The sequence below is a fragment of the Crocodylus siamensis genome, chromosome 4 (genome assembly GCF_052110815.1).
Source record: "Crocodylus siamensis isolate JL-2025a chromosome 4, ASM5211081v1, whole genome shotgun sequence".
Taxonomy (NCBI): Eukaryota; Metazoa; Chordata; order Crocodylia; family Crocodylidae; genus Crocodylus; species Crocodylus siamensis.
Genome location: NC_143398.1, coordinates 110,987,859 through 111,007,730, shown reverse-complemented (window position 1 = coordinate 111,007,730; position 19,872 = coordinate 110,987,859). Strand labels below are relative to the sequence as shown.

Here is a 19,872-nt window from a genome sequence, read left to right as displayed (position 1 = left end):
AAAGAAACAATTATTTCATACCAATATTTATCTGTCCTTTTCTAAAATAGCTATTTTTAATTAACTTTTTGCAAGCTCACCCCTTCATTTCTTCTCTTATCTCAACACCTGTCCTTATTAATTTTATTTTGCTTCTCGTACTCTTTTTTTTGTATCAACTTCCCTGCTCATTAGTGTGTTTTTTCTACAGTGCTTATCAGGTCATTCAGCAGTCAGAGAGGCCTGTTCTTCCCAAGCTCAATCTTAGAGCTTTAGCTTAACCATGGCTTAGCATAACTGGAAGTCCCACCAATTTCACAGAAGCTATCTTAGCTTTAAAAGAGGAGAAACTGGTAGCTTTATAGAGCTATTCAGAGACAGAGTTCCATGGACACAGTAGGCATGGAAGAAGGCATGAAAATGGCACGGTTTAGGCCACATATAGCAGGCTCAATTAGCAATCAAGAATTGCCCAACATGCACAGTGGACACCATTCAACCAGTTTGCTGTATTGTTCTGAGCCAGAAAAATGACTACAGCCTGCCAAATGTTAGGCTTCTATTAGATGCCTAAAACAGTGTGAATAACAAAGTAACTGGCCTTAGTAATTTGTGAGCAGCTGAGCCCATGCTATTCCTGCATGAATTAACCAGCACACATAATTCAGTTACGTGGTACTTTTAATATTGAAAAATCGGTGGGCTCCAGCAAGCAGCTAGTGTAATTTGCCCAATTTAAATGGCTGCTTAGGCTGCCTGCAGGCTTTTACTCATGTGGGCCACAGCTTGCGACTGGATCAGCACTGCAGCCCACCATTTCCTTCCAGCTGCTCTTGCCACTGGGCTTAGACCACAGTGACAGACAGCTGCACTTCAGGCAAGCTGGAGCAACTGGCTGTAGTGGCCAGAGGCAATCACTATGCCATTAGAAAAACTTGGACCAGATTAAATGGCTGGGGATTTGCGTGCCCTTACTAAAACGCAGACTGGATTGAACCTTTATGGGCTGCATCTGCCTTGTGGGGCCATAGGTTGCTGACCCATTTGTTGTACTTGGTGGAGTGAACATGAGGACAGGCAAGGCCTGGCGGAGGACCCGAAATCCTGAAAATGTCCCCCGGATGATGGTGGAGCACCCCAAGTGATGGCAGACCCTCCGGTCCCCCATGGCCCTTTGGCAATGACAGCATACCCTAAGCGGTGATGCCCCCCAGACCCTGGCAGTCCCAAGGAGGACCCTTCTGAGGGACAGCACTTCTCATGGACACCCAAGGCCATCCAATATCCCCAAACTACCGAGGATCCCAGAGCTGCCTGGAGGAACAGAGCCACTGGGAACCCCCCATTTTCTAGCATTGTTGGCATGGTGGGGGCAGGGTGATACATGAAAGTAATGGAAAAGTAGCGAGGTACAGAGCTATGAAGATCGAGAGAAGAAGCCTGAAGTTGATGCATTACATAAGGCAGCTACTTGAGAGTTCTGAAGGGTGAAGACAGGAATGACACAATCTGAAGGATGGGCAAAGAAGAAGGTATTAGCACCCGCAATAGAAAAAGCTTTCTGGTACACTAACAAGGAAAGAACAAAAGCTTCTTGTAGGAGATTTACCTTATTCCCCTCTAAGCATAATGTTTTAAGGTGCTGTTGCTTCCAAAGGGCTTTCAGTTCCTACAGCAACATGGTTCCAGTAGACAGAGAATACAACAAGATTTGCTTTAGTCACCGTCAGCCAAGTGATTAGGCTGGCTTAACCTCCAAAAGTCTTCCAAAATTATGCATTTTTTACATGCACATCATTAATATGCTGTTTCTCCCATCATTAGCTAGCACACATTAACATGCTTGGGCTCATACCCAGATTATATGCTGAGTAACCAATAAGAACAGGCACTACACTTGATCTGAGCTCACAAGAGGCCGAGAAGTGATACAAGTACCAAGACCAAGCATGCTCCCATTATTAGGTGATATCTGGTATGTATACTAACTTTACTTCTCCTTTAATCCAGCCTGTTTATCATACTGTATTTTATCAATTCCAAGATGAGCTTCCCCACCTCATTTAACATGGGGGGGTGTCGCAGAGCTCTCAGGCGCCCTGCGACTGAGAGCAGAAATGGCTCGGGAGAGACCCTAGTGGCAGAAAGGGGGAAGTGCAGCTGTCAGTCACCAGGACTGCGCAGGTGCTGGTTGCCCTAGCAACCAGGGAAACCTAGAGCCAGGAAGGGGTGGAGCTTAGCCCTTCTTAGCCCAGGCAGAAGGCCAGGAGGGCAGTTCCCCTCCGGCGGCTGAGGGAGGAGGAACTTAGCCAGAACAAAGGGGAGAACTCTGATGGTCGGAACATCCCCTGGTTCCTGCTAGGGGTCGATGCGCTCGCTCGCTCTCTCTCTCTCTGGTAGGGAGAGATTTGTATTTTGACCAGAACGGTCTAGCTTTTGTGGTGTAGCCCAGGGGCTTTATGTTTTGTGTTTTCTGTTTCACCGGAGGACTGGGTGAGGCTGTAAGGGGTTGGAGGAGGCCTCATAGGAGCTCGATAGTGTGGGGTCTCCTGGCACCGGAGAGGGCGCAGCTTTGTTTGGGGGCCCATTGGCCCAGCCCAGAGCTAGGGGGGCAGTGAGAAGCCTCAGAACTAGGGGGGGCAGCGAGAAGCCCGACTAAAGGGGGCAGCAAGGAGCCCCAGAGCTAAGGGGGAAGCGGGAAGCCCCGGAGCAAGGGGGCAGTGAGGAGCCCCGAGAGCAAACGAGGGGCCGAGACATAATAACAAGGCCCAAGTCAGATCATACCAGCACCATCTGCAAGGCTTGGGCTGCAGTGTAGGGGAGGAAAAGGAGCCGCAGACAGTGCCCCCTGTCGTTGGGGCGCATAAAAATGGACAGCCTCCTGCTGATTCTAATCATCTATTAATCAAAAGTAAGATCAAGGCATGGCAGGCGAGTAAGCAGGCAGTTGGCCCATTGCAAGAGGGTGGAGCCACATGTCAGACTCCTGCCGCAGGGGGGAAAAGGTCCCTCATCTTGGAAACAAGTACAAGGTGGTGATGGGGAGCAGGCAGAAGTTTTGGCTAAAGGCTTGGGACCAGAGCTGGAGCCTGCCCTGTACCACCTCTGCAACCCCTGCTTCTCCCACCTCATCTTTGGGCCCCCACCTCTCTTGCTGCATCTCCCCACTATACATCCCACCTCCCCCATGCACTCCTTCCTACACCACCTCTGCCCCCCCCGCCACAGCCTTGAACCCCCCACCCTCCTTCCCCTGTTTCCCCACCCCTTCTGTCTCTGCCCCTTCCGGCTTCCCCCTACTGCTTATGCTTGCTCCATGCAGCAGGCACTGTCTTTGCTGCAGCCTGGAACACAGCACAAATCCAGTCCAGCCCCATCATAACGGTGCTGGCTCTATGCTGCTGCTACAGGGCCAGGTTAGGGTTGTGCTCCATGACCCAGGCTGGCACAGGGAGGGAGCCTGCCATGGCAGAGCAAGGGTAAAGTGGTGGGGGCAGAGGCTATGTGGGGGAAAATGGGAGAAAATGGGGGAAAAGAAGGGGAACAGGGGAGGTGGGGCAGAGGCAGCAGGCAGATGTGGAGGAAAGCGAGGGAGGGGACAAGCGGCAGGGGGCAAGTTCCTTGCCTACTGCCCCCTTACTACCTCCCCCTGCCACGTGCTTATCCACTTCCTCCCCCACTGCCTACCCCCTTATTGCCTCCCCCATCACCTGCCCCACTACTGCTTTCCCTGATACAGTGGTTGTAGGGATGAATTTAAAATGATCTTCCAATATTTAGATGGTTTGCATGGAGAATTAAAACAAATGTATATATTTTCCATGTACAGAATTTAAGTATTCAGGGGTTGTCTTAAATTCAGACTCAACTTGGATTTGGGTAAATACAGTATTTCTGTTATTTTGTCCAGGCCTCAGCTCACTGGGCAAGTACAGCCTCTCACCATTCCAAGCCTCCCCTATAAGTTCCTGCCTCTGCTTACTGATGCAGCCTACTTCCAGTTTCATATATCACACTTTAAGAGCCTTTACTGATTTAACCCTTCTAGGCCTACCCAACAAGGCCTACAAAATTAATTCCAGGATCAACATTATTTTTGATATTTAACGTTTATACTGGGTTAACCAGGATGCAGCCCCAAAACACCAGTTTTTGTACAAACAGACAGAAAATGACACTGCCATGCTAAATAGATGGCAACAGAGTACTAGAAGAGCACCACATTCTGATTTGTAATACAGAAATACAACTAAGGGAAAGACAATAAATGGCCTAACACAGGTTGCTTGCAGATGTGAAACCCCCCCCACAAAATACACATTACTTTAAACTCAGTGTACTCCAGTGCCAAATCCAGTGCATGCCAAGAAAGGCAGTGCACTTGTTTTGACCCAGCTCTGCAGCATCTGTATCAGGCAGCTTAGTGGGACTTTTCTGGTGATTTTATCTAATAGATGATTGAATCAGCTTTAGACAAAAGCACCAAAAAGCCCTGCTGAAGCACCTGATTTATATGGACACTGAAGAAAAGGACTGAACTAACACGCTGTTGCTCCTAGTAAAGTACATTTTTTTTTCATGTCTGCAATGATTAGACTTTAATCCATTTGAACCACCACATTTTAATCCATCTGAGGTGTCAACGGGAATCCTACTAAGGACCCTGATAAAGGAGACACTTAAGCATGTACAGTAAAAGCTGTGTTATCTGGCATTTTATTAATCGGCATGCTCTATTAACCAGCATGCCGATTGAGGCGGCAAAAGCGAAACTGCAAGTCCCACCATGGCACTTCTGGTTTCTCCAAGTTCCACTTCACTGACTTTGGAACATGGCCTGGGGCAAAACAGCCTGTGCGGGGCCCTCCTCCTTGTCCCCTGGCACATTGACTCCTGGGAGTGAAAGCCCTGGCGCACCAGACATGGCAGGAGGGGTGGTTGCCTGAACAGGCAAAGATGCCTCTCAGGCAACCGGCGTATTTGATTAACTGGCACTTCCTATTCCCCATGGATGCCAGATAACATAGCTTTTACTGTATTTAAAATTAAAGTCAAGCTTAAACGCCATTTATGTAGTTAAGCATGTGTCCAAATGCCTTCCTGAGTGAAAACCCTTCCCTGAACCAGGGACTTAAGATACTTCAAATCTGCTCCTCAGAGAAAACAGCTTTGTGCCATTTTTTTATATAGACCCAATTCCTGTCTTTTTAATAACTGATTTATACTTGCATCCTAAATGCCAACTGAGTGAATTTGTTCATACCTTGCTAAGTACTTACTCTTGATATTAGTTCAACTAAATTCAAAGCTAATACATTAATATAAGTTTTGAGAATGAAAATGAGATACATTTTCCATACTATGTATGGAAAACCTGGAAACAGCTGTATAAGAGCAATACTTGGGAAGGGTGGAAATGGCGTTGTGATGCAACATATAGATGTGTTGTACTACTTTCTTGCGTCAGGTCATACCACAGTTATTTTTACTTTTTTGTCAGAAACAGATCACATGCCAAGTTGTTTCACACCTAAACTGATCACAGATGATCAGAATTTCAAGCTCTTGGGGTCAATTACAATCAATCTGCAGTCAAGTGAGAATTGCACATGTTGGTTATTTTCAGAATTTGGAAGCAGAAGGATAAACTTCAGCTGACTATGAAAATGGACTGACAAAAAGTTGTTTTAGACATGAGGTTACAGGAAGAGACACTAATGTTGACAAAGCTCTCTTTACATGGTTCAAGGAGAAAAGGGCACACGCAGCAGTAGTGCTCAACCTCTGGGCTCTAAAGCCATGTCATCCATCCTGTGGGTTTCCCCACATGTCTAGAAATTTGGCAATGAGGGAGAAGTAGCAGTGTTAACTGCAGCTTCCCTGCTGCCAAATTTCCAGACCCAGAGGAAGCCCTGTGGCCTGGATGACATGGTCCAATGTGCTAGATTGTGCTGGTGCACCATGTCACTCAGTGGCCAGAATCCAGCACATCTGCAGACTGATTCTACACATGGCACTTGCCCCCCAGACCAGCCCTGTACCATTCATCTGGCCTGTGGGGCCTCAAGGTTGAAAATTACTGGTTTACAAGATAGAAGAAATGTTTCAATATTACAAAAAAAAAGCATGGAGAAAGTTTGCAGATAAACCACTAACTGAGCAATAGCAGAGTGAAGTATTTCCTCACATACATGAACAATTCCCCCCTGGCTAAACTTTGCAATGTTGAAGCATCAAGTAGCTGAAAAGGTAGGACTGTCAGCCTGCATCCACTGCTAAAAGATATGTCTCCTACTGAATGACTAGACTGCACATCCCAAATAATTGTTTCTCACTAACATTTAGCTTGAATTCTTATCCTACTAACACTTCATCTTTGATGTGATCTTTTACACAGTGTGGTGAAGAATATGAAGGAACATTAGTTATCAAAGACTGTTGTTGCTGTATAAGTGGACTCTAAAACAGATTTTTAGACAGCTCTGAAATCTATTACTTTGTTAGACTGGATTAATCCTATTGAGGCACAACAAGATGTAAAGCCAAAACCAATTTCCATCTGTTTTGAGAAAAGTTAATTTGTTATGCCAGACTTGCTTTTATTTTTGGAGAGCTGATGAGGAATTAATCAGTGCTGCAGTTGTTATAATGGCACAGAATCAAGTTCAGCTTAAAAAAACACTAAACAAACAGATAATGAAAAGGGTCAAGAGGGCAAGAATGAGTTGTCTAGGCCTCACTGGAACACTACACCCACAACTACAGCCCAGCCCACTCCAACGAGCAAAGCGAACAAACAGGTAAGAGAGAGGGGCCAGGGTAACGCTGGGACTAGGGGGTCAGTACACACACCCACAGGAGGCCTCAAATGCCTCTACACAAACGCTCGTAGTATGGGCAACAAGCAGGAGGAACTCACCCTCCTGCTGGCTGACACCAGCCCGGACACCGTGGGGATTACGGAAACATGGTGGGACGAAATGCATGATTGGGTGGTGAATGTCAAGGGTTATAGGCTGTACAGGAGGGACAGGACAGGAAAAAGAGGTGGAGGCGTGGCGCTCTATATTAAGGAAGAATACACATCCTCGTTAATTAGCAAGGAGCCAGGGGAGGGCACTCTGAAGTGCTTTGGGTTAGAGTACAAGGCAGTCGAGGGGAAAGGGACTTAACGGTGGGAGTCTACTACAGACCTCCCAACCAGGGGGAAGAGCTTGACCAGGAATTCTTGGGTCAGCTCACAGAGATACTACAGAGGTAGTGAAGGCTAAGGATGTGGTAGTCATGGGGGACCTGAACTTCCCGGACATCTGCTGGGAAGAGCAGTCAGCCAGGTCTGAATGCTCACGTAGGTTCTTGGCCAGAGTGCAGGACCTCCATCTAACACAGGAGGTGCACAGCCCCACCAGGGGGACGCCTTGTTGGACCTAGTGCTGGTCATGGGTGATGACCTGGTGAGGGGGCTGTGGGTGCTTGACCACCTGGGCGACAGCGATCATCGCCTGCTGAAATTCACCATCCAGCGCAAGGTGGCAAAGGCATGCAGTAAGGCAGCGTCCCTAGATTTTAGGAGGGCAGACTTCAACGAGCTAAGGAGGATAGTTGGAGAAGCGCTGAGGTCCCAGAGGGGAGGGGAGCCAGGTGTCCAAGGAGAGTGGTCGCTCCTTAAGGAGACGATCCTCTAAGCCCAAAGGAAGATAATCCCAACGAGGATCAAAGAGAGCAGGAGAGCACACAAGCCTCCGTGGCTCACCAAAAGCATCCGGGAATGTCTCCTTGCTAAAAAGGAGGCTTACAACCAATGGAAAGAAGGGGTCATCACCAGGGAGGACTATTCTGTAGTTGCTCGGGGATGTAGGGGGGTAGTTAGGAAGGCCAAGGCAGAGATGGAACGGGCTAGCTTCCCAGATTAAGGACAATAAAAAGTCCTTTTTTAAATACGTAGGGGGTAAAAAGAAGGTCCCGGGTAATGTGGGGCCCTTGCAGGATGCCATGGGAAACTTGGTCATCACACCAGACGGCAAAGCTAACATGTTTAACGATTTCTTTGCCTCCGTCTTCCTAAGTAGGGACCAGAACAGCCACCTCCCTGCTGGGCCCCCTTCGGGCCCCGGGGGAGGCACACCTGGGCCACAGGTTAGCGAGGATTTAGTTAGGGAGTTTCTGGAGGGGTTGGACGTATTCAAGTCAGCCGGTCTGGATAATCTCCACCCTAGAGTTCTAAAGGAACTGGCTGAGGTCATTGCAAGTCCCCTGGCACGGCTTTACGAGCACTCGTGGTGCTCTGGTGAGGTACCGGAGGACTGGAAGAGGGCCAACGTGGTCCCCATCTTCAAAAAAGGCAGGAAGGAGGACCCAGGAAACTATAGGACCGTTAGTCTTACCTTGATCCTAGGCAAGCTGTTCGAGAAAATTATGCTGGCACACATCCAGGAGGGGCCAGCAAGGGACTGCATGCTTAGGGGCAACCAACATGGGTTCATCAGTGGCAGGTGCTGTCAGACCAACCTGGTGGCTTTTTACGATCAGATCACCAGATCATTAGACGCAGGGGTAGCAGTGGATATAATCTTCCTGGACTTCCGGAAGGCTTTTGACACTGTCTCTCACCCCGTTCTCATTAAGAAACTGGGGGGCTGTGGTGTAGACACCCACACAGTCAAATGGGTCGCCAACTGGCTGGAGGGCCGCACCCAGAGGGTGGTAGTGGATGGGTCCTTCTCAACCTGGAAGGACGTGGGCAGTGGGGTTCCGCAGGGCTCGGTCCTTGGGCCCGCACTGTTCAACATCTTCATCAGTGATTTGGATGAGGGGGTAAAAAGCACCCTGTTCAAATCTGCTGATGACACTAAGATGTGGGGGGACGTGGGCACACTGGAAGGATGCAACAGGCTACAATCAGACCTAGACAGGTTACAAGGGTGGGTGGATGAGAATAGGATGGGTTTCAACACAGACAAGTGCAAGGTGATGCACCTCGGGAGGAACAACCGGCACCATACCTACAGGTTAGGGAACTCCCCTCCTGTCAGCACGGAGGCGGAAAGGGATCTGGGGGTCATCACTGACTCCAAGATGAACATGGGCTGGCAGTGTGGAGAGGCAGTAAGGAAGACCAACCGCACCTTGGCATGCATCCACAGATGCATCTCAAGCAGGTCCAAAGAGGTGATCCTCCCCCTCTATACGGCACTGGTCTGGGCGCCACACTTCAAGAGGGGTGTTGACAGCATGGAGAGGGTCCAGAGAAGGGTCCAGAGGAGCTGGAGTATTGCGTCCAGTTCTGGGCGCCACACTTCAAGAGGGATGTCGACACCATGGAGAGGGTCCAGAGAAGGGTCCAGAGGAGCTGGAGTATTGCGTCCAGTTCTGGGCACCACACTTCAAGAGGGATGTTGACAGCATGGAGAGGGTCCAGAGGAGGGCCACTCGTATGATCAGGGGACAACAGGGCAGGCCCTATGAGGAGAGGCTACGGGACCTGAACCTGTTCAGCCTCCAAAAGAGAAGGCTGAGGGGGGATCTTGTAGCCACTGGGGGAGTCAGGGGCGATCAGCAGGCATTGGGGGAGTCACCGTTTCCCCGAGCACCGCCAGGAGTGACCAGGAATAACGGTCACAAACTGGCAGAGGGTAGGTTTAGGTTAGATATCAGGACGCGCTACTTCACAGTCAGGGCGGCTAGGGTCTGGAACCAGCTTCCAAGAGAAGTGGTGCAGGCTCCTATCCTAGGGGTGTTTAAGAGGAGGTTAGATGAACATCTTGCTGGGGTCATTTGACCCCAGTACTCTTTCCTGCCACGGCAGGGGGTCGGACTAGATGATCTGCTCAGGTCCCTTCTGACCCTAGAAACTATGAAACTATATATATTGCTCATACAAAGGCTTTCCTAAATCACTGGCCAGACTAAGCCTAACCAGTGAACCTGGCCAATGCATGAACTCCTTACATAAGCAAAATTTGGCATGTGGTTCAGATGGAGCCAGATGTGCAATCCTGTAAAGAGATGGGAAGAGGTTGTACAAGGTACAGGATGGTCCAGTACCAAGATAAGGATGGAATGGGAACACCCAGATCAGGATGTAAAACAAGCTCCTGGTACAGGATGGCTCAAGATATTGGTGGAATGTAATATGTCAGTCAGAACGTAATACCCTCAGGCCCAGGGTCAGTGAGGACCTAGTCAGGGAACTTCTGGTGAGACTAGACATGTTCAAATCAGCAGGTCCTGATGATCTCCATCCCAGAGTGCTGAGGGAATTGGCCGAGGTCACTGCAGGACCCTGACACAGCTTTACGAGCATTCACGGTGCTCTGATGAGATGACAAAGGAATGGAAAAGGGCCAATGTGGTTCCCATTTTCAAAAAGGGAGGAAAGCGGACCTGGGAAACTCTAGGCCCGTTAGTCTTACCTTGGTCTTGGGAAAGCTCTTTGAGAAAATTATCCAGGAGCACATCTGCAAGGGACCAGCAGGGGAGATTATGCTTAGGGGCAATCAACATGGGTTCACTAGAGGCAGGTTCTGTCAGACCAACCTGGTTGCCTTCTACAACCAGGTCACACAATCCTTGGATACAGGTGTCATGGTGGACATAGTCTTTCTGGACTTTAGGAAGGCCTTTGACACTGTCTCTCACTCCATCCTCATGAAAAAATTAGGTGACTGTGGTGTTGATGCCTACACAGTTAGATGGGTTGCAAACTGGTTGGAGGGCTGCACCCAGAGAGTGGTGCTTGACGGATCTTTTTCGACCTGGAGGGATGTGGGAAGTGGGGTTCCCCAGGGATTGGTCCGTGGGCCTGCACTGTTCAACATCTCCAGCAGCGACTTGGACAAGGGGGTGAAAAGCACCTTGTTCAAATTCGCAGATGACACTAAGATGTGGGGAGAAGTGGGAACACTAGAAGAGAGGGACAGGCTACAACTACATCTGGACAGGTTACAGAGGTGGGTGGATGAGAATAGGATGGGATTCAACACTGACAAGTGCAAGGTGATGCACCTGGGGAGGAAGAACCAGCACCATACCTACAGGCTGGGGAACTTCCTTCTCATCAGTGCAGAGGCAGAAAAGGATCTTGGAGTCATGATGAACATGGGTCGCTGATGTGGGGATGTGGTCAGGAAGGCTAACTGCACCTTGTCATGCATCCACAGATGCATCACAAGGAGGTCCAAGGAGGTGATCCCTCCCCTCTATGTGACACTGGTCAGGCTGCAGTTGGAGTACTGTGTCCAGTTCTGGGTGCTGTACTTCAGGACGGATGAGGACAGCATTGAGAGGGTCCAGAGGAGGGCCACTCGCATGATCAGGGGGCAGCAGGGCTGGCCCTACAAGGAGGGGCTACAGGACCTGAACCTGTTCAGCCTCTACAAGAGAAGGCTGAGGGGGGGAATCTAGTGGCCATCTATACACTTGCCAAGGGGGACCAGCAGGCAATGGGAGAGTCCTTATTCCCCCGAGCACTACCATGAGTAACAAGGAATAATGGCCATAAGTTGTCTGAGAGTAGATTCAGGCTAGATATCAGGAGGCACTACTTTACAGTAAAGGCGGCTAGGAGCTGGAACCAACTTCCAAGGGAAGCGGTGCTCACTGGGGGTCTTCAAAAGGAGGCTAGACAATCTCCTAGCTGGGGTCGGACTTGATCTGCCCAGCATTGTTTCCTGCCCATGGCAGGGGGTCGGACTTGATGATCTGATTAGGTCCCTTCCGACCCTGCCGACTATGAAACTATGTAATTTGTTTTGATCACTGTATAAAAAGAGCATGCAAAATTATGGGAATTTTGTATTGGCCTAGGGGAGTTTACGTGGTATTATGCCAATACCTTAACATGGGCACACATGCATTATCACCTTGCCTGTCAGATCATGAGTGTGTTGGTGGTGTGCCCTGTGGACAATCTAGCTGAATCTTTGCCACAAAACTGAGCCGGTGGTTGTTCTTTAAAATAAGACTGATGTTGGGATCTTCTGGCTGCAACTTTTTGCAGGCACTGTAGTCCCTGAGACTTCGATACTGACAGCACATCGGTAACATCTGATGAAGCCAATGACAATAACAAGTTGGATGAAATTCCATCTCCAACAAAACCAGAAATGTTGAGCGCTCTGAATATAATTTTGTATTTATTGTAGCTAAATGGGCTCAGTGGCAGTTTTTAGGTCTCCTTGGGACACTGAGTCATATGTCCAAAATAAAACTGTGACTGGGAAAAAGAGTAAACTAACCAGTTCTTTTAACTGAAATGCGTGAGTGTACCCTTTTATAATTAATTTACAAGTTGATACCCACTGTCAAATGCACTTATTTTATAATGAAAACTCAGTCAGTGCTGGTAATGTATGTGTAAAATGCCACTCTAGAACTGCTTTTAAACTCAGAAAACTTTGTAAAAAATACACCAGCGTGCATACTTAAAACGCAGCATAATGCCATAACAGCATATAGTGCAATAAAAATACTGTAATGATAAACATACACTGTATTATTAAAAGTACAAATTGTCTTACTCAGAATGTGGCTAATACAGGAGGCAAACTTAAAAAGATTACTGTAACAGGAAGACCTATAAAGGATGGAGGACTGGAACCGCCACCAAGGAAGAATATTCTGTTTTAGTTCGGACTTGCAGAGAGCAAATCAGGAAAGCCAAGGCTGCGATGGAACTTCAGCTAGCTACAAATACTAAGGGGAAAAAAAAGTCCTTTTTTAGATATGTGGGGAACCGGAAGAAAAGCAAGGGCAACATTGGACCCCTGCTAAACCAGATGGGGCAGCTGACAACTGACGCCCAGGAAAAAGCAAACTTGCTAAATGGGTACTTTGCGTTAGTTTTCCATCAGCCCCTTGGGACAGTCCTGTCCACTATGGGTCAGGGAGGCCCAGGTGAGGGAGATTCCTTGCCCTCCATCGAAGCTGACCTTGTGAAGTAACACCTCGACAGGCTGGATACTTTCAAGTCAGCCGGCCCCGATGGGTTACACCTCAGGGTACTCAGGGAGCTGGCGAGCATCATAGCTCAGCCCCTGGCACGGATCTTTGAGAGCTCTTGGCGCTCTGGTGAAGTGCCTGATGATTGGAAGAGGGCCAATGTTGTGCCTGTCTTCAAGAAAGGGAGGAAAGTAGATCCAGCAAACTACAGGCCCATCAGCCTGACCTCTATCCTGGGGAAGAGGAAAAGATTATCAAGGAGGCCATCCTTAACAGCCTAGCTGAAGGCAATATCCTGAGGGATACCGAGTATGGGTTTGTTGCGGGTAGGTCTTGCTGACGAATCTCATTTGCTTTTATGACCAGGTGACTTATCACCTGGACAAAGGGGAAGAGAGAGATGTCACATACCTCAACTTTAAAAAAGCCTTCAATCTGGTATCCCATGATCACCTCTTGGTTAAATTGGCTAACTGTGGCCTTGACATCACCATGATCCACCAGCTGGGGAACTGGCTCTGCGGCAGGACCCAGAGGGTGGTGGTCGACAGGAGCCAATCATCTTGGTGTGCTGTGACCAGTGGGGTCCCACAAGGCTCTGTCTTAGGGCCTATACTGTTTAACATCTACATCAATGATGTGGACATTGGTGTCAGAAGCGAACTGGCCAAGTTTGCTGACGACACCAAACTCTGGGGTAAAGCATCCACACCTGAGGACAGGAGGGTGATCCAGGTGGATCTGGACAGACTCATGAAACTGAAGGATGAGAACCGATGGTTCTCTTCCAGGTTGGCTGATCTCATATGGCGGGCTTTAAACTAGCATCGCGGGGGGAGGGGGCCACAGGAAGACGAGGAGACACCACCCGAGCAAGACAAGTAACAAATGCTAGGAGTGCCCAGGTAAGAAACAGGGGTCCAGACAGTCTCCCAAATCGGGGGGTGGCACACACAGCTAGGCAGGGCCTTAAATGCCTATATACCAATGCTCGTAGTATGGGGAATAAGCAGGAGGAACTTGCCCTCAGAATAGCCAGTTCAGACCCAGACACAATAGGGTTCACAAAAACTTGGTGGGATTCATCCCATGACTGGGCAGTTAGCATTAGGGGCTATAGGCTTTACAGGCGGGATAGAGAAGGAAGGAAAGGTGGGGGTGTGGTGCTCTGTGTCAAGGAGCAATATATATCCTCTGCCAGCAAAATGGGGTCAGAGGAGGGGCAAGCTGAAGTGCTCTGGGTCAAGATACAAGGGGGCTGTGGGGAGAGGGATTTAACAGTGGGGGGTCTACTACAGACCCCCCAACCAAGGGGAGGAGCTGGACTGGGAATTTTCGGGCCAGCTTGCAGAGGCACTTAAGGCAAGGGATGTAGTTGTCATAGGTGACTTCAATTACCCAGACATCTGCTGGGAGGAACAGTCAGCCAGGTTGGACCGTTCCAGGAGGTTCCTGGCCGAGATACAGGACCTCCACTTAATTCAGGAGGTGCACAGTCCCACCAGAGAAAATGCCCTGTTGGACTTGGTTTTGGCCACAGGCGATGACCTGGTAAGGGGCCTCAGGTCCTTGACCACCTGGGTGATAGTGATCATCGCTAGCTGGAATTCACCATACAGCGCAGGGTGTCAAGGACCAGCAGCAAGGCAGTAGCTCTAGACTTCAAGAGGGCCAACTTCAACGAGTTGAGATTAGTGGGAGAGGCACTGGGTTTCTCAAGGGGAGGGGAATTCAGTGCCCAAGATGAGTGGTCGTTCCTTAAGGAGACAATACTCAGGGCCCAAGGGGTGACTATCCCAACAAGAAGCAAGGGGGCAGGAGTACCCAAAAGCCCCCCTGGCTCACCAAGGGCATTCGGGAATGCCTGATTGCCAAAAAGGCAGCGTATACCCAGTGGAAGAGGGGTGCTATCTCCAAAGAGGAGTATACCTCCTCTGCTCGGGCCTGTAGGGGGGCTGTCAGGAAAGCTAAGGCAGACATAGAGCTAGGACTTGCGTCCAAAATCAAAGATAACAAAAAGTCCTTTTTCAAATATATAGGGAGGACGAAGAAAGCACCGGGAAATGTGGGGGCCCTGCAAGATCTGGGCAATCTGGTGGTTGCGCCACAGGAGAAAGCAGACTTCTTTAACCAATTCTTCACCTCTGTTTTCTTGGGCAGGGACCAGGACTTCCCCACTGTGATGCCAGACGGACTCAAGGGGAATGCCTCCAGACCTCAGGTTGGGGAGGACCAGGTTAGAGAGTTTCCAGAGGGGCTGGACATGTTCAAATCAGCGGGTCCAGATGCTCTCCACCCCAGGGTGTTGAGGGAGCTAGCAGGGGTTATTGCAGGGCCCTTGGCACAGCTTTACGAGCGCTCGTGGTGCTCGGGCCAGGTGCCAGATGATTGGAAGGTAGCCAAAGTGGTCCCCATCTTTAAAAAAGGGAGGAGAGAGGATCCAGGCAACTACAGGCCCGTCAGTCTTACTTCAATCCTGGGGAAACTCTTTGAGAAGATCACCATGGAGCACATCTGTGATGGGCTGGCCTCAGAGATGATGCTCAAGGGCAACCAGCACAGTTTCATTAGGGGCAGGTCATGTCAGACCAATCTGATTGCCTTTTATGACAGGTCACAAAAGCCTTGGATGCAGGTGTTGCTGTGGATGTAGTCTTTCTCAACTTCAGCAAGGCCTTTGACACCATCTCCCACCCCATCCTCATTAAAAAATTGGGCGACTGTGGCATTGATGCCTACACAGTCAGATGGATTGCAGATTGGCTGAAGGGTCGCACTCAGAGGGTGGTGGTGAATGGGTCATATTCGACCTGGGGAGAAGTGGGCAGTGGAGTCCCCCAGGGCTCAGTCCTTGGGCCTGCGCTGTTCAATCTCTTTATCGGCGATTTGGATGACGGTGTGAAAAGCGCCTTGTTTAAATTTGGGGTGAGGTGAGCATGCTAGTAGGGAGGGAAAGACTTCAGCAAGACTTGGATAGGTTACAGGGGTGGGCTAGCAAAAACAGGATGCGCTTCAACACTGACAAGTGCAGGGTGCTGCACCTGGGCAGTAGTAACCAGCAGCACACTTATAGGATGGGAAACTCCCTTCTTGAGGCAGAAAAGGATCTTGGAGTCATTACTGACTCCAAGATGAACATGGGCCGACAATGCGAGGTCACGGTTCGAAGGGCTAACCGCACCTTGTTGTGCAACCACAGGTGCATCTCTAGCAGGGACAAGGAGGTAATCCTCCCCCTCTGTGCAACACTAGTCAGGCCACAGCTGGAGTACTGTGTCCAGTTCTGTGCACCCTACTTCAGGAGAGATGTGGACAACATTGAGAGGGTCCAGAGGAGGGCCACCCGCATGATCTGGGGACAACAGGGCAGACCCTACAATGAGCGACTGCGGGACCTAAACCTGTTCAGCCTTCACAAGAGAAGGCTGAGGGGGGACCTGGTGACAGTCTATAAACTCACTAGGGGGGACCAGAAGGGTTTGGGTGAGACTTTGTTTCCTCTAGCACCCCCTAGCATAACAAGGAATAACAGCCACAAGTTGTTGGAGAGTAGGTTTAGATTAGACATCCGTAAGAACTACTTCACTGTTAGGGCAGCAAGGATCTGGAACCAACTTCCAAGGGAAGTGGTGCTGGCTCCTACCCTGGGGGTCTTTAAGAGGAGGCTTGATGCCTACCTAGCTGGGATCATTTGAGCCCAGTTTTTTTCTCCTGCCCTGGCAGGGGGTCAGACTTGAAGATCTAGAAGGTCCCTTCCGACCCTACTTCTATGAGTCTATAATTCTATGAACACCAAAAAATGCAAGCTTCTCCACCTTCAGAGGAAAAACCTGCACCATGCTTATAGGCTCGGTAGTGCTATGCTGGTTAGCACTACAGATGAAAGGGACTTGGGGGTCACAGTTGACCAGAAGATGAACACGATCCTTCAGTGTGATGCTGCAGCTAGTAAAGTGAGGAAAACGCTGGCTTGCATCCATAGATGCTTCTCAAGCAGATCCCGGGATGTCATTCTCCTGCTGTACTCGGCTTTGGTGAGGCTGCAGCTGGAGTACTGCGTCCAGTTTTGGGCTCCACAATTCAAAAAGGATGTGGAGAAGCTTGGGAGGGTGCAGAGGAGAGCCACACGCATGATCAGAGGTCAGGAAAACAGACCTTATGATGACAGGCTGAGAGCCATGGGGCTCTTTAGCCTGGAAAAGTGCAGGCTCGGGGTGGTGGCCACCTATAAGCTTATCAGGGGTGCTCATCAGGATCTGGGGGAACGACTGTTCACCAGAGCCCCCCAAGGAATGACAAGATCCCATATAGCTGAGCCGGTCCCATATAGCTGAGCCGGTAGGGAGCCGCGCTCCCGAGCCGCGCAGCGTGAACAGAGCGCGCCGGCGTTTGTGCAGGCGTTCACGCCAGCGGGCGGGCCGGGAGGGCCAGGAGTGAGACTCCTGTACGGGTAGGACGTAGACACCACACAGGTCTACAAACAGCAGCTTAGAATGGTGTCTACGAGGAGTGCTGCTAGGGCCTCTGCCCGGGGGGACAAGGCTAACCGGGGCTGGTTTGAGGCCTCCACCCAGACTGAGCCCATGGGGGAGCTGATGTCCCCCTACCTCATGGCCTGCGGGGGATCCCCAGCAGGGCCGGGGGGGGCAGAGATTGGGAGCCCCCACACCTGTCCGGCAGGTGCCCGGCTTAGGGCTCTGGAGGCACAGGTGAGGGAGCTCCGGGAGGAGGTTAGCAGGCTGAGGGGGATCAGGGAGGCGGAGGAGGAAATTGACAGTTATTTCCTTTCCCTGCAGGACCAGGCACCCAAGGAAGAAGCAGCCCAGGGAAGGACCTCCACAGCAGAGTGGCAGACGGTCACAGCCAGGACCGGAGCAGCTCGCAGGTACCAGCTTCTCCAGTCCGACTGGAGAACAGGTACGAGGCCTTGGCGACTCTGCAGATGGAAAGGGAGGAGGAAACCCTTGGGCAGGAAGAAACGCCACATTCTTCACACTCCAAACAGATCAAGAGATCCGAGAGGACCCAGAAGAGGAGGAGACGCGTGCTGGTCATAGGCGATTCCATCCTGAGAGGTGCGGAAGGGCCCATTTGTCGCCAGGACCCTTCAGCACGAGAGGTCTACTGCCTGCCTGGAGCTAAGATTCGGGATGTGACGGAGGTAATCCAGGCCAGGATCAAGCCCACCGATTACTACCCCATGGTCCTTGTCCATGTGGGTACTAATGATGCGGCCAGGAGAACCCCCGATCACCTGATGGCGGACTACCAGGCTCTGGGCGGCGTGCTGAGGGAATTCGGTGCACAGGTGGTATTCTCTTCCATCCTACCAGTGAACGGACGCGGCAGACGGCATGAGAACTGCATCCGAGAGACCAACTGGCGGCTTCGGCAGTGGTGTCTCGAGGCAGGCTTCGGCTTCCTGGACAATGACCCACACATTACAACGAGGGACATGCTCAGCTGGGATGGGCTTCACCTGTCCCCCAAAGGTAAGCGTGTGTTTTCTTACAGGTTGGCGGATCTCCTCCGGCGGGCTTTAAACTAGGCTCGTCGGGGGGAGGGGAAGATGAGGGCGGGGGAAGCTGTGGACCACCAAACCAGGTGGCACCAACAAGGACAGCCCAGCCTGAAGAAAGAGAGCTTTGGGAACATGAAAGACAGGGGGTGGACAGCAATACGGCACAGGTAAGGAACGAGAAGGTAAGAGACAAAGAGCCCTTTGGGACTTGGAGCGGGGGGGCAGCAAAGGCACCAGTCGCAGGGCTCAAGTGCCTATATACTAATGCTAGGAGCATGGGGAACAAGCAGGATGAACTAGCGCTCCTGGTTGCACTAAACGCCTATGACTTAGTGGGGCTGACGGAAACCTGGTGGGATTCATCCCATGACTGGGTGGTACATATCGAGGGCTATAGATTGTACAGAAAGGACAGGGTGGGGAAAAAGCGGGGAGGGGTTGCGCTCTATGTTAAGAAGCAATATACATCAACCCTCTTCAAGACAGAATCAAAGGATGAGGAAGTAGAAGGACTGTGGGTTAGGCTAAATGGGGGGCAAGGAGAAAAGGATTTGGTGGTAGGGGTCTGCTACAGACCCCCACATCAAGGGGAAGAAATAGATTTGGGGCTCCTGAGGCAACTCTCGGAGACCATAAAAGCTAAAGAGGCGGTGGTCATGGGGGACCTAACTACCCGGACATCTGTTGGGAGACACAGACAGCAAAGTCCCACCGCTCACGCAGGTTTCTAACCTGTGTACAGGACCTCCACCTGACGCAGGAGGTACATGGTCCCACTAGGGGGAATGCCTTACTGGATCTGGTATTGGCAACAGGGGATGACATAGTAGGGGACCTACAGATCGGTAGCCATCTGGGGGACAGTGATCACCTAAAAATACAATTCAACATAAGGCGTCGAGTGGGTAAGGTAACTAGTAGGGTGAACGTGCTGGACTTTAGGAAAGCTGATTTCAGTGAACTCAGGCGATTAGTGAAGGACGCACTACAGAGTAGTAGTTTTGAAATGATGGGAGCCCAAGAAGGGTGGCTGTGCCTTAAGGAAACTATCCTTCGAGCACAAAGCGAGACGATCCCTGTGAGAGGTAAAAGAGGGAAAGGGGCCAGGAGGCTTCCCTGGCTGACCAGAGAAATCCAGGGCAGACTAAGGGCCAAAAGGGGAGCACATAAAAAGTGGAAACAGGGAGAGATCACCAAAGAGGAATATACCTCTTCTGCTTGTGCTTGTAGGGAGGCAGTTAGACAGGCCAAAGCTACCATGGAGCTGAGGATGGCAACCCAAGTAAAAGACAATAAGAAATTGTTTTTTAGATATATAGGGAGTAAAAGGAAGGCCCAGGGAGGAATAGGACCTCTGCTAAATGGGCAGAAACAATTGGTGACGGACAGAGGGGACAAGGCTGAACTCCTCAACGAGTTCTTCGCCTCAGTGT

General features: G+C 50.4%; 1 protein-coding gene across 4 annotated transcripts in view; it reads right to left on the bottom strand.

The window, feature by feature from the left end:
• The window catches only part of AMN1 (antagonist of mitotic exit network 1 homolog), a 74,350-nt gene that overhangs the window by 5,010 nt on the left and 49,468 nt on the right, over positions 1–19,872 (bottom strand). The window contains exon 7 of one of the 4 annotated variants that reach the window (XM_090043345.1): positions 1,589–1,648. The exons of the other annotated variants lie outside the window; for them this stretch is intronic. Within the exon in view, the coding sequence (XP_089899471.1) occupies positions 1,614–1,648 (35 nt within the window). The 3' untranslated portion in view covers positions 1,589–1,613. The remainder of the gene's footprint in view (positions 1–1,588; positions 1,649–19,872) is intronic. 4 annotated transcript variants of the gene reach the window in all.